The 18846-nt window shown below is 54.8% G+C and overlaps 1 protein-coding gene across 1 annotated transcript in view; it reads left to right on the top strand.

Annotated features, from left to right (window-relative positions):
• SLCO2A1 (solute carrier organic anion transporter family member 2A1) overlaps positions 1-17476 on the top strand; it is a 76236-nt gene extending 58760 nt beyond the window's left edge. Inside the window, exons 5-14 of the mRNA XM_029214854.1 lie at positions 213-311; positions 2204-2340; positions 4150-4228; positions 4749-4913; positions 5956-6145; positions 7743-7908; positions 10218-10381; positions 13710-13774; positions 16271-16394; positions 17238-17476. Of these exons, the coding sequence (XP_029070687.1) occupies positions 213-311; positions 2204-2340; positions 4150-4228; positions 4749-4913; positions 5956-6145; positions 7743-7908; positions 10218-10381; positions 13710-13774; positions 16271-16394; positions 17238-17358 (1310 nt within the window). The 3' untranslated portion in view covers positions 17359-17476. The remainder of the gene's footprint in view (positions 1-212; positions 312-2203; positions 2341-4149; positions 4229-4748; positions 4914-5955; positions 6146-7742; positions 7909-10217; positions 10382-13709; positions 13775-16270; positions 16395-17237) is intronic.
• Positions 17477-18846: the final 1370 nt, after the last annotated feature.

An 18846-nucleotide genomic window follows, 5' to 3' on the forward strand; every position in this document is an offset into this window, starting at 1 on the left:
GCGGATCTCTCTGGCATCTGGCTGGAGGAGAAACAACTTTGGTTCCGCACATCTCAGGATCTTGAGTGTCTGTAGTAAATGCCACAGGTGTGGACCTGTCAGGGCCAGGGGACAGATGGGGTGATGTCTCAGGAAGCCCTCAGCAAGGGAAAGAGCCCGAGGCTGCCACCCTCTCAATCCCTCTCAGCCTCCTTTCCTCCTCCCCTTTCCAGCCATCTTATTTGCCATCTCTGTATTCGGACCGGCTTTCGGGTACCTGCTGGGCTCGGTCATGCTACAGATCTTTGTGGACTACGGCAGAGTGGACACAGGTGAGTGTGTGCCAGGACCACAACCCCCAGCTGGTCAGGACAAGGATGAAGCTTGAACTTTAAATGCTCACGGCCCCCTCGCCACCCACTCCCTCCCTCCCTCCTGTAGTCAGCGGACAGGTGGGCCTCCTCTCTCCAGCGGGTGGGGGTGGGCAAGGGGGATGCGCTGCTGAAGAAAACACACTTTATGCCCTAAGAAAGCACACTTTCTGCAGCGGGAAACCTTGAGACCTAGGGCAGGGCCTCAGGTGTTGCCACCACAGCTGCCTGTCTTGGTGGTGGTATTAGAAAGAGCTCTATGATTCTAAGATGGTTTTGATTGCTTAAAAAAATATTGGTAAGAGCTCTTTTGGGGAAAAGAAGAAGCACTACATAGAGTACACACATGGATTATGACTCCCATCCAGAGGGGTGTAACATCGTGTTTAACCATGTGGGCACAGGTAGTAGAGAGCCTGTGTCTAATCCTGGTTCCACCTCCTCTACTGGCTGAGTGATCTTGGGCAAGTACCTTCATCCTTTCTGTGCCTCAGTTTCCTCATCTGTAAAAAGGGGCTAATGATAGGGAAATAGAGATGTTGCAGTGTTTAGAACATGCCTGATATACATTGAGGTTGACAGGAGTGAGCTCTTTAAAAAGTGATCTGGATGAAGCCACTGTGTATCTTAGGATGAGAAAGTACAGTCCATAGACAGGAGCACACGTACTGAGTTAACCGTTCAGGGAGCCGACCCCAGGATGGACCCTGCAAGGGCATATGGTTATTGTGAGGTTGCCTTACACACCCCAGCCTCCCACAAGGCAGGGAAGGCTGGCAGTGTAACAGAGGGACAGACAAAGTACTTGATGAGGTGATGAGGGAGGGCCTCCCAGGGAGGTGAGGTCTGCATCCCATGTGGGTGGAATTACACAGGTGGTGATGGGAGAGGCCTTCCCAGTGGAGGAAACCATCCGGGCAGAGCCAAGGGGGGCAATGCATGGGGCGTGTGTGGGTGATACGTAAGTTCCCACAGGCCAGATGTGGCTGGAAGGCAGGTCCAAGCCAGACCTTCAGGAATAACACCCCACCCCCACCCCCCAGTGCCCAGCACCCAGATCAGAACCTGCCTGTCTCACAAAGAATGTGGGCAGGCCTTAACCCAGTCATGCTGCCAGAGCCCATAGACTCCTGTCCCTGGAACTGTCTGACCACAAGGTCATCTGCTCAGGGTCATCCACCTGTACTTCAAATGAAAGGGCAAAGCTAACAGAGCTGTCTGCTCAGGGTCAAGCCATCTTTGCCCTTCACTGGCACTTCCTGAGTTGGGTCCTGGCTCTTCCTTGCCCAAAGAGACTAACAACTGAGCTCCCAGGCCACCAGGGACAGTGCCCAGGACAGTGTTGGGCTGAGGGCTGTTCTGCTATCTTCTCCCTCCTTCCATGCCCATGTAGTTTCTTTACAGAGAGAAACACAATGGCAGACCCTTAGACGTGGATGGGAGACTACAAAGAAGAAAGCATCTCCTTCAGAGGCCTGGTAGCCTACTCTGTTGGTGGTTGTTTTTTTGAGCATCTAAGGATTATGAGGCCTCCTTTCTTAGGGATCAATAAAGTTGGGAGGCAGTAGCATCCAGTGATTAAGAGTGCAGGTTTGGAAACCAAGAATACATGCATGGGTTTGAAAATTGACCAATGAAATGGCGCTTGCAGGCCGGAGTTAACCTCACTGATCCTCCCAGTGGCCTCCGTTCTCTGAGAAGACCAGAGTGGCCTGGAGAGAGAACGCCGGCTGGATGAAGATGCTAGCTCACAGCTTACCTCTTCTGCATCATGGGAAGAAAGTTCCCCCGATCAGTAAGGTGACATCATGCATTCATCCAACAAACACTTGTGTCCTTTGTTTTCTCTTCAGCTGCAGTTAACTTGAGCCCCGGAGACCCCCGATGGATAGGAGCCTGGTGGCTGGGTCTGCTCATTTCCTCAGCCTGCCTGGTTGTTACCTCTTTCCCCTTTTTTTTCTTTCCTCGAGCAATGCCCAGAGGAATGGAGGTAAGCTTCTGAGAACCCACAATTCTACCTATTATGAGAGTTTCATAAAAGTAGGTAGAGGTAGAAAATAAACAGAGCTGAGAAGCTGCAGCAGGTTAAGTAAATTCTGGGTGAAATCTAAACAAGTTTCATGATACAGGACTTCTGAGAGACTTTGGGAGGTGAGAGTGCTTGTGAATTTCCAAAAGATGGTATCTCATCAGTGTTCCCTTACCGTGTTAGCATCTCAGAGATTAGGAGGGCTCCAGGGAATGTAGTTTGGGGAAACACTGAGTTCATCTAAAGTGGGATAAAGAATTAAGAGCCAATAAAAGCTGCATATGTGACCTGGAGCAGTTGACTTTTGCATGTGATAGGGCCGGTCGTGTCTAATCCTAAAGGACTGAGTAAGAAGGGGATTCCTAGCGCTGCAGAGCGTGAGGGTGGGCTGTGAGTGGAGCATACTTTGAGCCGACTGCCCTGCCCTGCATCTTCCAGTCATATCTGTTGGGGAAAGAAATCAGGGAAGGATGAGAATGGAAAACAGTGGGGAGAAGTCTGGGTGGGGGCCTTGACCTTAGACTGAAGGGTCTAAAACTTGTTCTGATCCCATGAAATTCTGAGTGACTGGTGCCCACTCAGGTGACAACATGGCAGCTGGGTCAAGGTTGAGGTTGGAGAGTTGGGAAGGAATGAAGGCTGGAGATCTGATGAGGCCAGTGTAGAGATGGGGGATGCAGCTGAGGACCAAGGCCATGGCTGCCGGACAGATGAGGCAAGGGCAGGGGTAGATGTCCTCGGAGGGGGTGCCGAGAAGGACTCAGCAGTGAGCTGAGAGGGGCAAAAATTTGTGCTGAGGTTCAGAGCCAGAGGCAGAGCTGGACGTCTGGCAATGAGGTGTGTGAGATCTAGGCCCAGCTTGGAGGAGGGGCGAGGGTAGAGGGGCCTCCGCTTGTCTTGAGGAAGAATTTCAGAGGTTGGCAGCACATCGGGGTGGTTTTGGGGGAAGGCAAATCTGAATCCAGCTCTGCTACTTGTCAACTAGCTGAGGGATCCTAGGCAAGTTTCCTTGCTCCTAAGTCTCCTCCGCTTTAAAATACTGGAGATAGAGTCCCTATCTTGGGAGGAGGTTGTGAGGAATGGGAGGTTGCACGCAGAGCGCTGGGTGTGGTGCCCACCGTGGAGAAAGCACTAGATGAATGGGAGCTCCTACGCCTGCTGATGAGTCCCTGGGGGATCCTAATGGTGTCAGAGCTCAGGGGCCTTGCGTCTGTGTGGTGGTCCAGAGCTGGGGGCCTCAGGCTGCAGCTAACAAGTTCAGAAGTGGAAGGCGAGTTCAATGAGGAGGTCTGCACAGAAAGTGCAGGCCGAGAGCCAGGTCAGAGCCTTGAACAGGACCCAAGTTTGGGCCCAGAAGAAAGAAGGGACTCCATAGAGGAGACTGAAAGAGAGAGCTGGAAAACAGAGGTCATTCTAGACCAGAGCGTCCCAGAAGCCCACAGCCCCTGGAATCCGAGGACAGGAAAGAAGTGTAGCCATGACAGACAGACGAGGGGTGAGATCCACTCAGATGCCTTTTGGCATCAGCCAGCTGTTAGATGGTATGAAATAATATCTTGGGAGGCCCTGGCATGGATGCGTCCTGGTCGGGGGCCAAGCACGGGCTCGCCGACACACAGATGATGATGGCTTTGGACGCCCTCCCACGCACACTCGGGGTGGCTGACCACTGCCCAGCCCTGAGCCACTAAGACCAGAGGATCAAGGGCCCAGGGAAGGTGGCTGCAGGGAACCTGGGTCATTAACCCTCACCCCCTTCGCTGCCTTCAGAGGACTCCTACCATAGCGGATGAGGCAAGGAAGATGGAAGAGGCCAAGTCAAGAAGCTCCCTGGTGGATTTCATTAAACGTAACTGAATGACCCGGCAGCCCTGGGAGGGCTGGCTTGGGGTGGGGGCGGTCCGGGGTAGCCCAGCCCAAGTGGTGGTAGGTGTGGTGAGGGGCACTAAAAGCAGGTGGTCTAAAATTGGCCAACCCCTCACGAGGGGCTCTGCCAGGGGCCCTGGTGACTGCTGCTGTGCAGATAGCAGGAGACCCAAACTCAGACAGAGGTAGCCCCACCCACACCGCCTGGCCCACGTTCTCCTCTCCTCTCCCTTCCCATGGATGCGGCCATCATGTACAATCACCCTCCGCCTGACTTCTTCCAGGCCTGTCCTCCTTTCATTCAGCCCATGAGCATGTTGAGTGGAGTCCGAGTGGCTGTGTGCCCCCAACAGGCCACTGAACAGCTCAGGGCCTGGATTCTGCCCTGAGGAAGAGAGAGGAGCTGCCTGGAGGGGAGCCGGGGGGAGGAAGGGCAGTGGCCGGTGTCGCGGACCCTGTGACCGCTGCCCGGAGGCCCGGCCCTGATGGCAGCCTGTTGGCAGGGTTCCCCCGCATCTTCCTGAGCCTCCTGATGAGCCCACTCTTCACGCTGGTGGTCCTGGCCCAGTGCACCTTCTCCTCCGTCATTGCCGGCCTCTCCACCTTCCTCAACAAGTTCCTGGAGAAGCAGTACGGCGCCTCCGCGGCCTATGCCAACTTCCTCATCGGTGAGTCCCCCGGCTGCTGCCGCAGCTGGGCCCTCCCGCCACCCCCCCAGGGCTAGGAGCCCCCAGACCGGACACAGGTAGGAGCCAGAGGGTTCTTGCCCGAGAGAAAGAATTTTAAGGACATTCTTCCAGGTTGGCAGTCTAGGTTGGCATTCTTCCAGGTTGGCAGATTTCTTAGGCCCCTATCATTCCAGACAGGAGTGGGTGGAGGCTGGGGGATGACTTCCACCCTGTCAGAGGGGCTGAAAGCCTGACTGCCTCCCAAAGGCCCTGACATCATCAGAGGCGACAAAGGAAAGAGAGAGGATTGAACTGGGGGCTGGGCAAGATGCCTCTGGGTTTTTTCCTTCTTCTCCAATGACTTGAAGACATTCACCTGGATAAGGAGTATGGGGCCCAGTGATTCTCCATCCCCGCTGCACTTTAGGCTCCCCTGGAGAGCTTTAAGACATACGGACGCCCAGGCCCCACCCTCGATCAATGAAAGCAGAATGTCCAGCATCCAGCATCGGTGTTTTTTGCAGCTGAGGGTGAGAAGCACTGATGTGGTCCCACCAAGTACCCAAGGGAATTATGGGGCCCAATTCACAGGTGAGCTTGACCATGTGGAAGTGGCAAGGTGGTCAGGGCGTGACCCCTGGCCTCCTGTGTGGCTCTTGGCTGTGACTTCACGCCTCTAGCCTTTGGCCTCTGACTAGAACATCAGGCAGGGAGCGCCACCAGTGCCTTGCTAACCCCATGTGATCATAGTTCAAGGACGGGCCAGGTAATGAAAGGCGCTTAATAAGTGCACATTCAACCCACATCCCTCTGGCTGCAAGGGCCCCACTTCTTTCTTTATTCTTGGCACAGGCAGGGCAGTCTGCCATGTCAAGATAACTCTGCAGTAAATGCTCAATTAATGTCGTTTATTACTATTGCAATTAATCATATTGAATGTCGCTTCAGGAAGCCATGCCCCCTTCTCTGTGGTCCAGCTCAGTGTGCAGCCCACACACACTGCGAGGCCTGTGCACCCAGACCAGCTTCTCTCCGTCTGTAGGTGCTGTGAACCTCCCTGCTGCGGCCTTGGGGATGCTGTTTGGAGGAATCCTCATGAAGCGTTTTGTTTTCTCTCTGCAAACCATTCCCCGCGTGGCTGCCACCATCATCACCATCTCCATGATCCTCTGTGCCCCTCTGTTCTTCATGGGCTGCTCCACCCCAGTCGTGGCAGAGGTCAACCCCCGCAGGTAGTGGGAATGAGGCTGGGGCCAGAGCCTGTCTGTGGCTGCCACACGTCTTCCTTTCTGCTTCTTCAACTGTCCTCTCTCCTTTTCCCTTGCTGATCTAATCTCTTATGTGGCAACTGAGAAAATCAGATCTTGAATAGTGTGCTCAATTATGAGAAGAAATCAGAGGGTCCTAGTGGGGCACCAGCAATCAGGGTTAGGGTTCGGTTTTTTAAGCAGCACCAAAAACTAATTAGTTTGGTTTCAGGATGAATCTGTAGTGCTGTGAGCCTCAGGAACCAGGAAATAGCTACCTTTAGCATCCACTCTGTACCGGCTAAAATTACAGAGTCTTATTGAGCTGTCAAAGAAAGATGAGAGACGGAGACCTGCAAAGATCTGAGAAAGAACAAGGAAGGTGATGGCAGACTTGAAAAATTAGGGCAGGTGAGGAAGAGGGCAGGTAAAGTATACCTGTCGGTTTGCATAAAGCAACATGGTTTTAAGTTCTAAGTCCGGCTTCATGTGTACAGGAAGGGCTTTGAGGCCCATGAGGGAGTGTGCTGAGCAAGCAGCCGTTACTTTTTTCCTGGGAGCCACCTTTCAACAGCTCTTCTTTAAGATTTTGCCCGGTGAGGTTGCAATACTTGGAGATGCCATACTTTTCAGCCTTGGTGTTTTCTCTTTCTCTTTGAAAGAAACTCTCCTGTCTCTGGTGGGTATGAGGGAAGGGAGTGTCACTCAGGATGGGACCCCCCCACCCCCTGGTTTGTCCTGGTCTTCTGGCTGTGGATTGAGAGAGACCAAGAAGGCTTTCACTGGGAGTTTAGCACGGGGCTTTGTCATCAGACCAGGTCCTAGTTCTGGCACTGTTCTTTACTGGTTGGGGAAAGTTACTTAACTTATCTAATCTTCAGGTTCCTCATCCACAAAAGGAGCACCACTAATACTGCGATGGCTGGCACGCAGGAAAAGCCCTCGGGCACAGTGCCTGGAGCATGAGAGATGCCCATTAACTAGGATTAGTATAATTATTTTAGCAAAGCTCTGAACTGTGGTTTATCGGCCCCAATCCCGACCCTCCCCTAAGAAGATCAGGAATATCAGATATGGTAAGATTGGTGAGATCAGCCAGTGAAATCCCTTGGTTGAAGCTCAGGGGAATGGAGTAACCTGGGTGATGGCTACATAGACCCAGAGACGGGAGCCATCTAGACCCTGGATTGCCTCAAGGGGCCTCAGCCTGAGCTCAGATGAAAGAGAAGGGAAGGGAAATTATTGCCTGTGACTCTCCCATAGCATCTGCCATCTCTCTCATCAGAGTCCTGACTGGTTGGCTGTCTCGACCCCTTCCGAAGTGGGGGATTTGCCAACCAAGCATTTCCAACGACTAGTAGTTTGGGATCCTACTAGCAGAAGAAGTAGAGGTGCCATGAGCACTGGCCAAATTCACTGTTGGCTCCAATAGACATAATTCAGATCCCTGGGTGGCACTGGCCCAAGACAAACAGAGACGCACAGGCACACTAACCAGGCGGGGAACTCATGCTGGGCTGGAGTGGAGAGGTTTTCCTTTGGTCTTGCTTTGTTTGATTCCCATTTCCTGTTTTGCTGGCAGCACATCAAGTTCTATACATCCACAGCCTCCCGCCTGCCGCAGGGATTGCTCGTGCCCAGATTCCATCTTCCACCCGGTCTGTGGAGACGATGGGGTTGAGTACCTCTCCCCTTGCCATGCTGGCTGCAGTGAAATCAACGTCAGCTCTATAGTCTCCAAGCAACCGGTAAGGGCCGGAGGGGCCCCGGGCCACTGCCGAGTGTGTGCCCCTGCAGCTTGCTCCTCCACTCGGGATGGGCAGGGCTCCACCCCACTCATTCCCAGCATCCTGGCCTCTGGGCCACACCCACCCTCTCTCCACCTCCCCTTCCCTAGGGTCATGACCAGATGTCTACAGCCTAAAGTCAATTAAAGATTGGCCGATGTCCAACAAATTCACATTCCTGAGGCCTAACAATGCTCAGAGCAGAAACAAGCCAGAGCATTCCTTCAGCTGAGGACTGCCAGTCTCACCCTGAAGGATCCTGATGGGCCTGTCTGTGTCCTGGCAGTGTTGCAAGGCCACATGGACTGGCCCAGATAAATCGAGGGCAGAGGGCGTCTGTGATGTGGACCTGGAAGCTTAGAGCCAGAAGTGGTGATAGAGGTCATTGGGTTCAGTCCCTCTCGACACTCACCTATGGCCACACAACTGGCTTGAAGTCTGAAGCTATTTAGGAGCAGATCTGAGACTAGAACTCAGGGTGCTGCCTCAGCCTGGGGCATGTCCGTGCAAGGCCAGGTATCTCCCGGCCACAGCCTCCCACTCAGGTAGCCCACACTCACCAGGCTAACTTGGTGAGGTCCTGGCCAGCCCTCAGAGCACTACGGCTCCCAGCCTCCCAGGACCAGACAGCAGCAAACCAAGTCCAGTCGTTTGTGCGGTTATTCAGCAAATACTTAAACACCAGACACAGCCACGGGTGCTAAGTATTCAGGGGGGAACCCATCAGCCCAGGTCCCTGCCCTCATGAGTTTGTATTCTACCAAATAAATGCACAAGGGAGTTTTAGAAAGTAACCCATGCCATGAAGAGACTTAATGGGACAGAGAATGCCTGGGGGCCTCCCTGAGGAGGTGACATGAGAACTGAACCACCAGAAGAAGAAAACACTATGAAGACCTGGGAGTGAAAGGAACAGAATGAATGCAGCTGCAAGGCCCCAGGGCATGAATGAGCTGGCACAGGAGAAAAGAGAGAAGGCCAGGGCTGCCAGGGAGTGAGGAGAAGTGTCATACCCAGCTCGGCCAGGGAGCAGGCAGGGGTCAGGTTAGGATTTGGATGTTCTTTTTCCTAAGAGCACTGGGAAGTCTGTGCAGTTCCCCTGAGGATGCCCTAAGGAGAGGATGCATCTTATTCCTTTAAGCCTGTGTGGAGGGCACAGGCAAGGCTACACCCATTTACCATCCTCCCCTGAGAGGACAGGACAAGGCTGCTTCCACAGCCAGCTCTGCGGACAGAGGAGCGTGGTTCTCAGGCAGCAGGAGGACAAAGAACTTGGACAAGATGCTCTCTCAGTTGCCTTCTAGTTGGAGGAGCCTGTGGTGGCTTCTGTGGTTTTCTTATCTTTATTTACTTACCTCTGACATCTATTTCCAGAAATAATCTTGACAGGTTTCCAGTAACAGCACAAGCACATCAAGACCAAAATCCATTAGCATAATATCAAGAAAAAATAGCAAATTATAAGGAAAAGTATCTATGTTTAAAAAAATCCAGACTGAGGGAGGTAGCAGCAACACTGTATATAACTTAACTATGAGCTTCCTAGCAGCCAAAGTAAAAAGGGTACATAGTTCCAATGCCTGGTAGAAGGAAGCATACCAGTTCATTAGTTCTAATCTTGCCCCTATAACTGCTTTGACACTTACAGTAATTGGACCATAGGCTGGTCTATCAGACAATGTGAGAGAAAAGGTGAAGGCCACCTGACAGGCAGTGGCCACCAAGGAGAGCTATACAACAGTGTTGAGCCGTATGGATTTGCAGACTTGAGACAGAGACCTTTGCAGACAGGAAGAATTCCTCTCAGGCAGAAAGTACAGTAGATTCCTCTGGGTTCCCACTGCTATCTCCTCCTATTTTTATCCTCCTTTAACATCCCTGAAGTAAACACACAAAGAGCAAAAACAGCAACCCACAAAACCACTGCTGCTCCAGAGGAGGGCCCTCCCAGGCCCCGGTCCCCACTGGATGGGCCGTGCCTGGCAGTGGAATCCTACATATCCCGATGCGGGTGTAACTGCGGGAAGAGCCCAGCCCACGCTGGACAACTGGTTTTGGTGAAGATGGTTTCTGTTGCCCAAATAGTGGTCAGAGGCAGGATCCATGGGGCACCTGAAACCCCCACCTGGTCTCCCGTCCAGCCTCTGCATCCAGCATCACCAGCTCCCCAGGGAGGGCAGAGGAGCGAGAGCTGGAGCAGGCACTTAAAAGTATGTGGAATCGAAATAATGACAGCAGGTTTCCCCCGTTCCCCTCCCTCTCCTTCCAAGACCTACTCGAACTGCAGCTGCGTGAGAGGAGGATCCGCTTCAGCAAAGACAGGCCCGTGCCCCATCCCCTGCGCCCACTTCCTGCTCCCGGCCATCTTCCTCATCTCCTTTGTGGCGCTCATAGCCTGCATCTCCCACAACCCTCTCTACATGATGGTGCTGCGGTGAGTGTGCCTCTCCTTCCCCACGCTTCCCTCACTTCGTGCCCAGCTGCCCCCTTGTCAGCTCTCCTGCCTTTCGTGCCCCTCAGTGTCCTTGGACGTTCTTGGGGTGATACAGGGAGATAATGCTGGTGCGCCAGTGGCGGGGGCTTCTATGCCGGGCTTGTTGGGAGTCCCTCGCTGCAGCCTCACTCTGTGTCTCACGGGGTCCCTGTGCCTCCATCCCGCACAGGGAGGGCAGAGCCTGACGGCTGAGCCACGTGACCAAGCCAGGCTGCCTGATTGCACACCTGTAGATTCATTTATCTTCAAGTCCTAAAAGAACTGAGAGGGTGGAGGAGAATTCAGTTGGATACATAAGATCGGGGAAGGAAAATGAGGAAGGTTCCAGAGACAGAATGAGGGCCACGGAAAGGATGGAAATGAGAAAAGCGCAGTGTGCTAGGAGCCAGGTCAGAAGGGAGGGGCCGGCCAGGTGGGAGGGGAGGACAGAGGTATCCTGTTACAACAGCACTGAGGTGCCCCTGAGGTGTGGACAGGGAATGACCTCCCTTCACCTCACCCTCGGCGAAGGAGAAAATAAGGTTTCAACCAAGTGGGCATAATTCACCCCCTGTCTGCCTCCCTCGTGTCCTCATCCGTCTGGCAAGCAGAGAGGGAAAAACACAGGATCTGGAAGCCCAGGGCCGGGGTCAAAGGCCCACTTCTGCCATGTACTGGCTGAAAGTCCTTGGGTGTTGCCCACCTCACCGAGTCTCAGTTTCCTCGTGGATGAAAGGGGGTTAATGATATTGACCTCGAAGGATTGGTGTCAGGGTTATATGGTAAATTGCTTTGTAAATACAAGGTGCTCTGCATATTGGTTAATTATCACTATTAACCAAATTATTGTTATTGCTATTACTATTATCAGCCAGCTAGGTGGCAATGACCTAGTTTCCCCAGAAGACTAGGAGATGAGGAAGGGTCTGGGATTTTACCTTATTTACAAGTTAGCTTGCAAACTACCAAGCTCCTGTTTCTGTTACTGTTGCACAAGGATGCTGGCAGAGGCCGGGAGACTCCCGGGTCAAAGCCAAAGGACTTTGCTGCTCACAGCACAGCAAGCAGTGTGAACCTCATGCTGCATCATTTATCCATGCCCCCCAAGTCCTACTGGGTGACGTGGAGGGGCTCAGGTGTATGTTTCGCCTGCAGTGGGTGTAGGTCACAGCTAAGGAACACTGAGCTTGGGAGAGCCACTGCTTATATAGACCAAGCCTGCTGCTGGTCTAGAAGATTTTACCTCATGCCTCAAGGATGCTCGTTGCAGCCACAACCCTGGGAAATGGCCCACGAAGCGAACAGTCAGGATCTTGCATTCTTAGCATACTCCGCAAGACTGTGTAGGGACGCTGGGAGCACCTTGCCTCCGAGCACCACCCTCTCCTCCACTGCTCCCCATCCGTGCATTCCAAGTACCCGTGCTTTCACCCAAGGCCCCTGAGTGGGCTTCCCTTCTTGCACCCCAAGTCAGGTGGACCATGGTGGACCCAGTGATCCTGAGAAAGGTGTGTGGGTGGCCATGACGAAGAGAGGGAATAGGATAAGGAAGTCCCTGAGCAGCAGAGAAGGGCATCCCTGTTAGATCACCTCCCAGAGGGCTGTCAAGCCCCAGGGATGGGGAAGTAGTGGAGGCAAAGCACCATTTCAACCACAGGGTGGGCTTTTCTAGAAAATCTCTGGTCAGGGGCTGGAGTGAAATTGGAGAAGAGGCCCCAGTATCCCAAAATGATTTAAAGATAAATCCCACTGGGAAAGATGAAAGAATGGATGCTGTGTAGTATGGAGAAGGGGAGGCTTAACGATGGCATTGTAGGTTACCCAAACCTTATTTGTATCAGTCGTGGCCTCCAGCCAGGCATGGAAATACAGGCTGGGAGTGAAGGTTTGCCGAAAATGTATCAGGAAAGAGAGGTCAGAGAGCCAGCGTTAATTCGGGGCTGAAGAGACAGAGAGTACAAGGAACTCAAAATCTCTATCAGAAGCCAAACTGGGGTTCCCAAGTCCCATTTAGCTGAGAATCCAGAGGAGTCTGCCCAGGGATAAGGACCAAGACACAGAAGCTTCTACTATGGATTGGACCACTGAAGGCATCTATGGGCAATTAAGGGAGTGTCCATGAGCTTGAGATTTGAGGCACTTCCCACTTGGGGGATCCCAGTGGGTGCCTCCCCGCTGCTTCACCCCAGTGGGTATTCTGAGAAGCTGAAAGAAGGTCCCTTTCCAGTTTGCTAGCAGAACTATGGAGGTAAAACAAAACGTGTGCAGAGACCTGGGGATTACTTCTGAGTTCCCTCCCTTGCTGGCCCCTCAGCCCCCGAATGCTTTCCCCCAGCCAGCTCCCGCTCAGGAGTGTGTGTACTCAGGGCACAGGGGAGCCTGGTGCCCCAGCTGGCCCGCCCCTGGCCCCCCACCTCGTGGAAGGGCGTGTCCTCGCTCTGCTCCACGCCCAGCCGGGATGACAGGGCCTGGTGGTACCTCCTCCAGACAGCCTGCCTCCTCTCTCTCTGAACCTCCTTCCTCAGCCAAGCACTTTTCTCCTCTTTAGAGAAGAAGGGTGGGAGCACGACTGGCTGCATAACTTTCAGGACCCAGTGCAAAATGGAAATGCAAGGCTCCTGGTTTGAAAATTATTAAGAATTTCAAGCCAGCCACAGCAGAGCACTAAAGCAAACACGGGACCTTTCTGAGGGTGGGGCCCTGTGAGGCCACACAGGTCGCATGCCCACGAAGCCGGCCCAGAGTAGAGGATTCTTTTAGTTGCACACAGGAGCCGACAGCCCAGGGGCCCTAATTATACTTAGTATCAGGGCTGTCTTCTATTGCTATAAACACCACAGGAGCTGTTCAGACCTGCGGCCATAAACACAGCCTTCAGTATCCTCTCCGCTCCCAGACGCTCTGCCCTTTGCTTCTTGGAGGGGGCTCTGGGCAGCCCAGAAAATCACAGAGACCAGTGGTTCTCAAACCTGAGTGTGCACAGAATCTCTTGGAGGGCTTCTTCCAACACAGATCGCTGGGCCCCATCCCCAGAGTGTCTGACTCTTCTTCTGAGGCGAGGCCTGAGAATCTGCCTTGCAAATAAGTTCCCAGGGGATACTGACGCTGCTGGTCCAGTGATCATGCTTTGAGAACCATTGAGAGGAGCAACGGGAGCTCGGGGCCCCGGGGAACCCAGCCAGGCCACGTGAGGGCAGGTTCCGATGCGCCCTGAGGCTGTGGCTGCCCCGGTGGGGGGAAGGCACAGCCCTGAGTCCTCCCACTGCTGATTTCCTGTGTGCCTTTTCAGCGTGGTGAACCAGGAGGAAAAGTCATTTGCCATTGGAGTACAGTTCTTGCTGATGCGTCTGCTGGGTAAGTGTCAGAGATGCCCCCCTCCTCGTGGCCCCAGATGACGGGGAATCAGAGGGCTGTGGGGTGCAGGGTGGGGACGGGGAAAGCCCCGTCTCATCTCTGTCGTAAAGAGAAGCTGTACACAATCAACACAACAGTAAATGCCCAATCCCATATGGGCGGTTTCCCCATCACTCGAGGTTAGGAAAGATTCCATCTATGGCATTAACACCAAATGAAAGTAGGTAAGAAAAAGGAAAAGTGGACGCAGCTGAGAATGCCTAATAGAACATTGAAGGCAAGTATTTCTTCATCTCTCTCCAAGAATTCGCTGTAGGAACAAAACCTCGTGCTCCTGTCCCAGTCAGAACGGCAGCGGAGCCCAGCCCTGGCTTCCTTTCCATTTGACAAAATACACTCCTCCTACCTCTATTTAGCAAAGTGGGGCCCTCTGCCGACCAACCCTGCCTGCTCTCAAGCAGCCCAGAACCCAGGAGGAAGGGAACTGTGCACAGCAATCAGGACTGGCTACAGGAGGACGATCTGCCTGCAGGCATCAGGGAACACCCAGCTTGCCCTGCAGGTCCTTTCCCAGACTGCTCACGCTGGACTGTCCCTTTTGGACACCTCCAAGCACTAGATAAACACAGGGCACTAATATGGAGACCCTTGCAGTGAAGGTACACTAAGTAAAGGGACTGATTCCAGGACGGATTCACACTAAGTAAAGGGACCAGATAAAATGACAGATTTATTGAGGACCCGGGGGCATGCACTGCAGCGGGAATACGGTGACTGCAGTGGAGGGACTTCATCTGTGATCAGGGTGCACTTTCTGACCTTAAACACTGAAAATCCTGCAGAGCGCATGGTGCATTATTATCTGGGAGTCTGATCTGCACTTCACCCCGTAGCAGCTTCCATGATCACACTGGGGTGTGTGGGTGATGTCTCTCCTGGGCCTGCTGAGCAGGAGGCCCTCTCCGACCAAATCTGGGGGAGGTGTGGGGTGATGAGGAGTGAATCAGTTTTGTCAGTGGGATTTCTCGGTCTCTGGCCACTTGCTCCTCTCGCCTCAGAAACCCCCCTTCAGACTCTGCTCCTCTGGCCTATATTACAAGCACAAAGGACACAGGACACTGGGATCTATCCTGTCCTGGTGGCAGAGGTATGGTCGTCACCACAGTGCCTTTCCATTTATAACTTATCATTTATAACTTGCTCTGAAACCTCCACTGGGAAGGAAACCTTACATTCCGCCCAGCCCAACAGCAGCCAGGATGGGCTCTGGAGAGCCCTGCCCTGCTTCTTCCAGCCACCGTGAAAACAGCCCCTCTCCTGAGGCTCAAAGCACCTGCTGCCTTTGTTTTGTCATTTGAGCTCAGATAACTCAGTGTGGCCACCACAGATAGAAAACCCAGGCTGGAGGGATCCATTCATCACCTGAGAAGGCAATTCCACCCTGGGTAGAAAAAAGGACTTGGCATGTTTCAAATTACCCACTGGGACTTGGCTGAAAATTTTTCTGGACTTTATCTCTATTCAGGGAACAGCATTCAGGAAAGTCAGTCCTTGTGTCCAGTTTCCATCCCCTGTTCACCTGGAGATTTGGGAGCCAGCAGGTCTGAATAGAGAGGCTGGTTCTTGAAGGTTCCCACCTCTGGGCAGAGCCAGAAGCAGAAGATTGCCTTTTTCTTTCCTCCAGAAGCAGCTTCCCACAGGGCCCAAAACAGAGTCTGAGAGGCTGTTCAGAGTGGTTCTGAGAATGGGGTGGCCTGGCCCAGGTGTGGATCCGGCCAAGCCCTTCCCCGGTCCAGTGACTGCCTGGAGCTGTAGCTAAGGATGTGGGGCTCATCCGAGTATTCAGCAGCCGTAGGGCATGGCCCCTGCTGGACCAGTTCTCGCCACTCAGCTGTGGGGAAGTTCAGGGGGCCTGGGAGGTTCTGAGCAGCCAGGGTATTGGGGGTCTGCTGGGGGTGTTGTCTAAACCAGCAGGGCAGCTTCGTGTAGTGGAAGAATGTGGGATCTGAACCTCCAAAAACTAGGGTGCAAAGTCTAGCCCTAACCCCGCTTGCCTATGCAAAGGTGAGCCAGCCAAGCCCACCTTCCTCCCCGTTAAAATGAGGACACCCACCCACCTCCGGGCTGCTGTGAGGACCCGAGGAGTTGGTGTCCTTGAGAGCCTCCTGCCACCCAGTGGAGCCTAGCAATCCCAAGTGTGGGAACTATGGTATCTGTCTGAGCAGGCCCACGGTGACATCTGCGACTCACTCTGCCCTGGAAGGATGGCTCAGGCCCCTTTTCTCTTCTAAGCCTCTGGTGAAAGAATAATTCAGGCTTCATGGAAAGCTCTTCTGCTTTCCAAAGTCACTGTGGTTCCCAGGGTGGGGCAGAGCCGTGCTCATGCCCGTGAGCCGTGCAGGGGTGCTGGAGGGCTCGCTCCCCACCCTGCCGGGTGCCTCTCCTGGCAGCTCCACGTGACCTGAGCTCTCTGAACTCTCTTCCCACTGACGCCAGCCTGGCTGCCGTCTCCAGCCCTCTACGGCCTCACCATCGACTACTCCTGCATCCGCTGGGGCGCGCAGTGCTCTGGAAGGCGAGGGGCCTGCATCTACTACGACAACGACGCTCTCCGAGACAGGTGAGGGCCCGCACGACGTGCCAGGCCCCAGGCCCAAGCAGAGGCCGTCATCTGCTCCGGTGGCAACTGTGAGGCTCTCAGGCCTCCGAGGGAGAGGGCAGGAGGGGAGCTGCCTTGGGCAGGGAGCGGGGCCACCGGTGACCGGCATTTCAGGGCCCACAGAGAGCCGTCCAAGACTCAGGGTCTGCTCTGTTGTGGCCCCCCTTCTGCGGTCCCCACTGACCCTCGGGGGGCGGGCACAACAGCAGAAAGAGGTTTTTCAAAGGGAGAGGCCGTGGCTGTGGGATGATGATGCCAAGCCAGCCTCCCACTGCTCAGAAAGAGGTGGCCCGTCACGGCTCCTGGCAGAGGCCAAGGGCAGGCGGCACCCAGCTGCAGCACCACTGAGTTTGGCACCTCTTCCAGCCACCTCACCTGCTGCCTCATCACACAGACAGAAACAGCAGGGAGAGTGGGCTTCAGGGGGCAGGACGGGATCTGGAAACGGCGTGGGAGTGGCATAGAAGGCCTGGAGAGGGGCAGACCAAGAGGCAACGGGAAGGTGCCCCCTCCTGGCTGTGCTGGGCAGCAGGACCCTCCAGGCGGCTGGGTCTGCAGTGTTTCTCTGGCCTTCCAGGGGTCGCCAGGGCAGGGACGAGAAGCAGTGGACTGGGAGTCACACATCTACTCCCTGCCTACTCCCTGCGAGGCCTGTGGTCCCGGGGTTAAAAGGAATGAGGAGAGCGGCCCCACCTGGGTGGGCCCGGATCCTGCCCTGAGTGGTGAGGACACCTGGCCCGGGCCGCTGTGATGCTGCCCACAGAGCCTCCACACCCCTCACAGGGCCTGTCTCCTGCCCCACAGGTACCTGGGCCTGCAGGTGGGCTACAAGGCTCTGGGCACGCTGCTGCTCCTCTACATCAGCTGGCGGGTGAAGAAAAACAAGGAGTACAACGTGCAGGAGAAGGCCGCCAGCCTCATCTGACAGGCGACCTCGGCCGCCGCTCTGCTCTCGAGAGCGGACCCTGCCCCGCACCTGCCCACATTTACTAACGTTAACACGGCATCTCCTTTTCATTTCTTAAATAAGAGAGAAAACCCCACCACCATTTGCCTTCCCTGTCCCCCCCTCCCAGAGCACCCCAGGGTCCCTTGGGGCCGCTGTGCACCGGGCCGGGGGGGCACAGAGCTGGAGGGCTGGGTCTTCCCTGGCCCCTTGGGAGGGGCCCCCAGAGGCCCAGGCTCATTCTGCGCAGTAGGGATGCTCACTGAGGCAGCTCTGCGCCCCCAGCCCCGTAGTGGGTGGTTTCCCAGGTGGAGAGACCTCTGGGTATCTGCCCAGAGGAAGAAGGGAGGGCTGAGCTCTTACTGGCCAGAACCAGGCTGGGGGAGGAGGAGGCCGGCTGCAGCCCCCTCTGCCTCCAGGTTCGGCACCAGCACAGAACCCAGGGGGGGCTGGCTCCCTTCCCCTCAGATCCTCACTTCCTGCCCCGAGAGGCCACTTTGGAAGCTTCCCCGTTGGGAAGTACGGCCAGCTGTTCCCCTCTCAGTTACCCACGCTCAGGCGCCAGAGCTGGGACTGACACCCAAGGATGGGCCGTCCAAATGCCGTTCACGTTAACTCTAGGCCCTTCCGTACACGGGTCTGTGCATGTTTATCTCTGTCTTTCTGGGGGTATATCTCGAACTAAGAATGCCACGCTGTGGTGAAGACCTGCGGCCGGTTGTGGATAGCCGTGATGCCCAGGCCCCACTCCACGGTGTGAGGACAGGACTCGTCATCTCAGAGTGGTGGGAAGAACCCCTCCCCCACAAGCCTCCCCAGGCGCAGATGAGGTGGCTTCACACGGGCTCCCTCGTCTGGACTTTAGCCTGTGTGTCGTGGAGTAAAGGGAGGCCATCAGGGATGTCCGCAAAACAGGTGATGAAGCCCAGGGAATGTCAAAAGCTGCCAGGCTGCTCGGCCATCTGCAGCCCACAAAGTAGAGGCCCGAGAGGTTGACTCTCCTGGCCCTGAACACACGCATCAGCATTTCCTCAGCCTCTTCTCACCGCCTCCAGAGGCGTGAGCGCCTTCTCCAGACTTGGGCTGAGAGGCGCTTCGCTGTGGGTGCAGGTTCAGAGTCAGAAACCAGCAAGGGAGGCCTTTCGTCCACAAGTATTTTATTTATTGGAGACCGACCTTGTGCAAGGCGGCGCTGGCGCGTGGTTCTCCCGGAGCTTCCCTGCCCTCCATCTACACTAAGGCCTCCTCCCAGAGTGGGCTCACTGGGCAGGGCTGGGGCTGCACAAGCAAGAACTCGGAGATCGTCAACAAGACCTTGACCGTCCACGCCCCATCGGACTGAGCCCGCTCCTGGCCTTTACCAAACAGGGAGCTGACTCGCCATGTCCTCTGGAGCAGCTGGACGTTGGTCGTGGCCAAATGCAGATCTCTTGAGTGCCACTGCTCTTGGAAGACCCGTCCAGAAGC

Source organism: Monodon monoceros, unplaced genomic scaffold, assembly GCF_005190385.1.
Source record: "Monodon monoceros isolate NGI ecotype Baffin Bay Population unplaced genomic scaffold, NGI_Narwhal_1 Super_Scaffold_11, whole genome shotgun sequence".
Taxonomy (NCBI): domain Eukaryota; kingdom Metazoa; phylum Chordata; class Mammalia; order Artiodactyla; family Monodontidae; genus Monodon; species Monodon monoceros.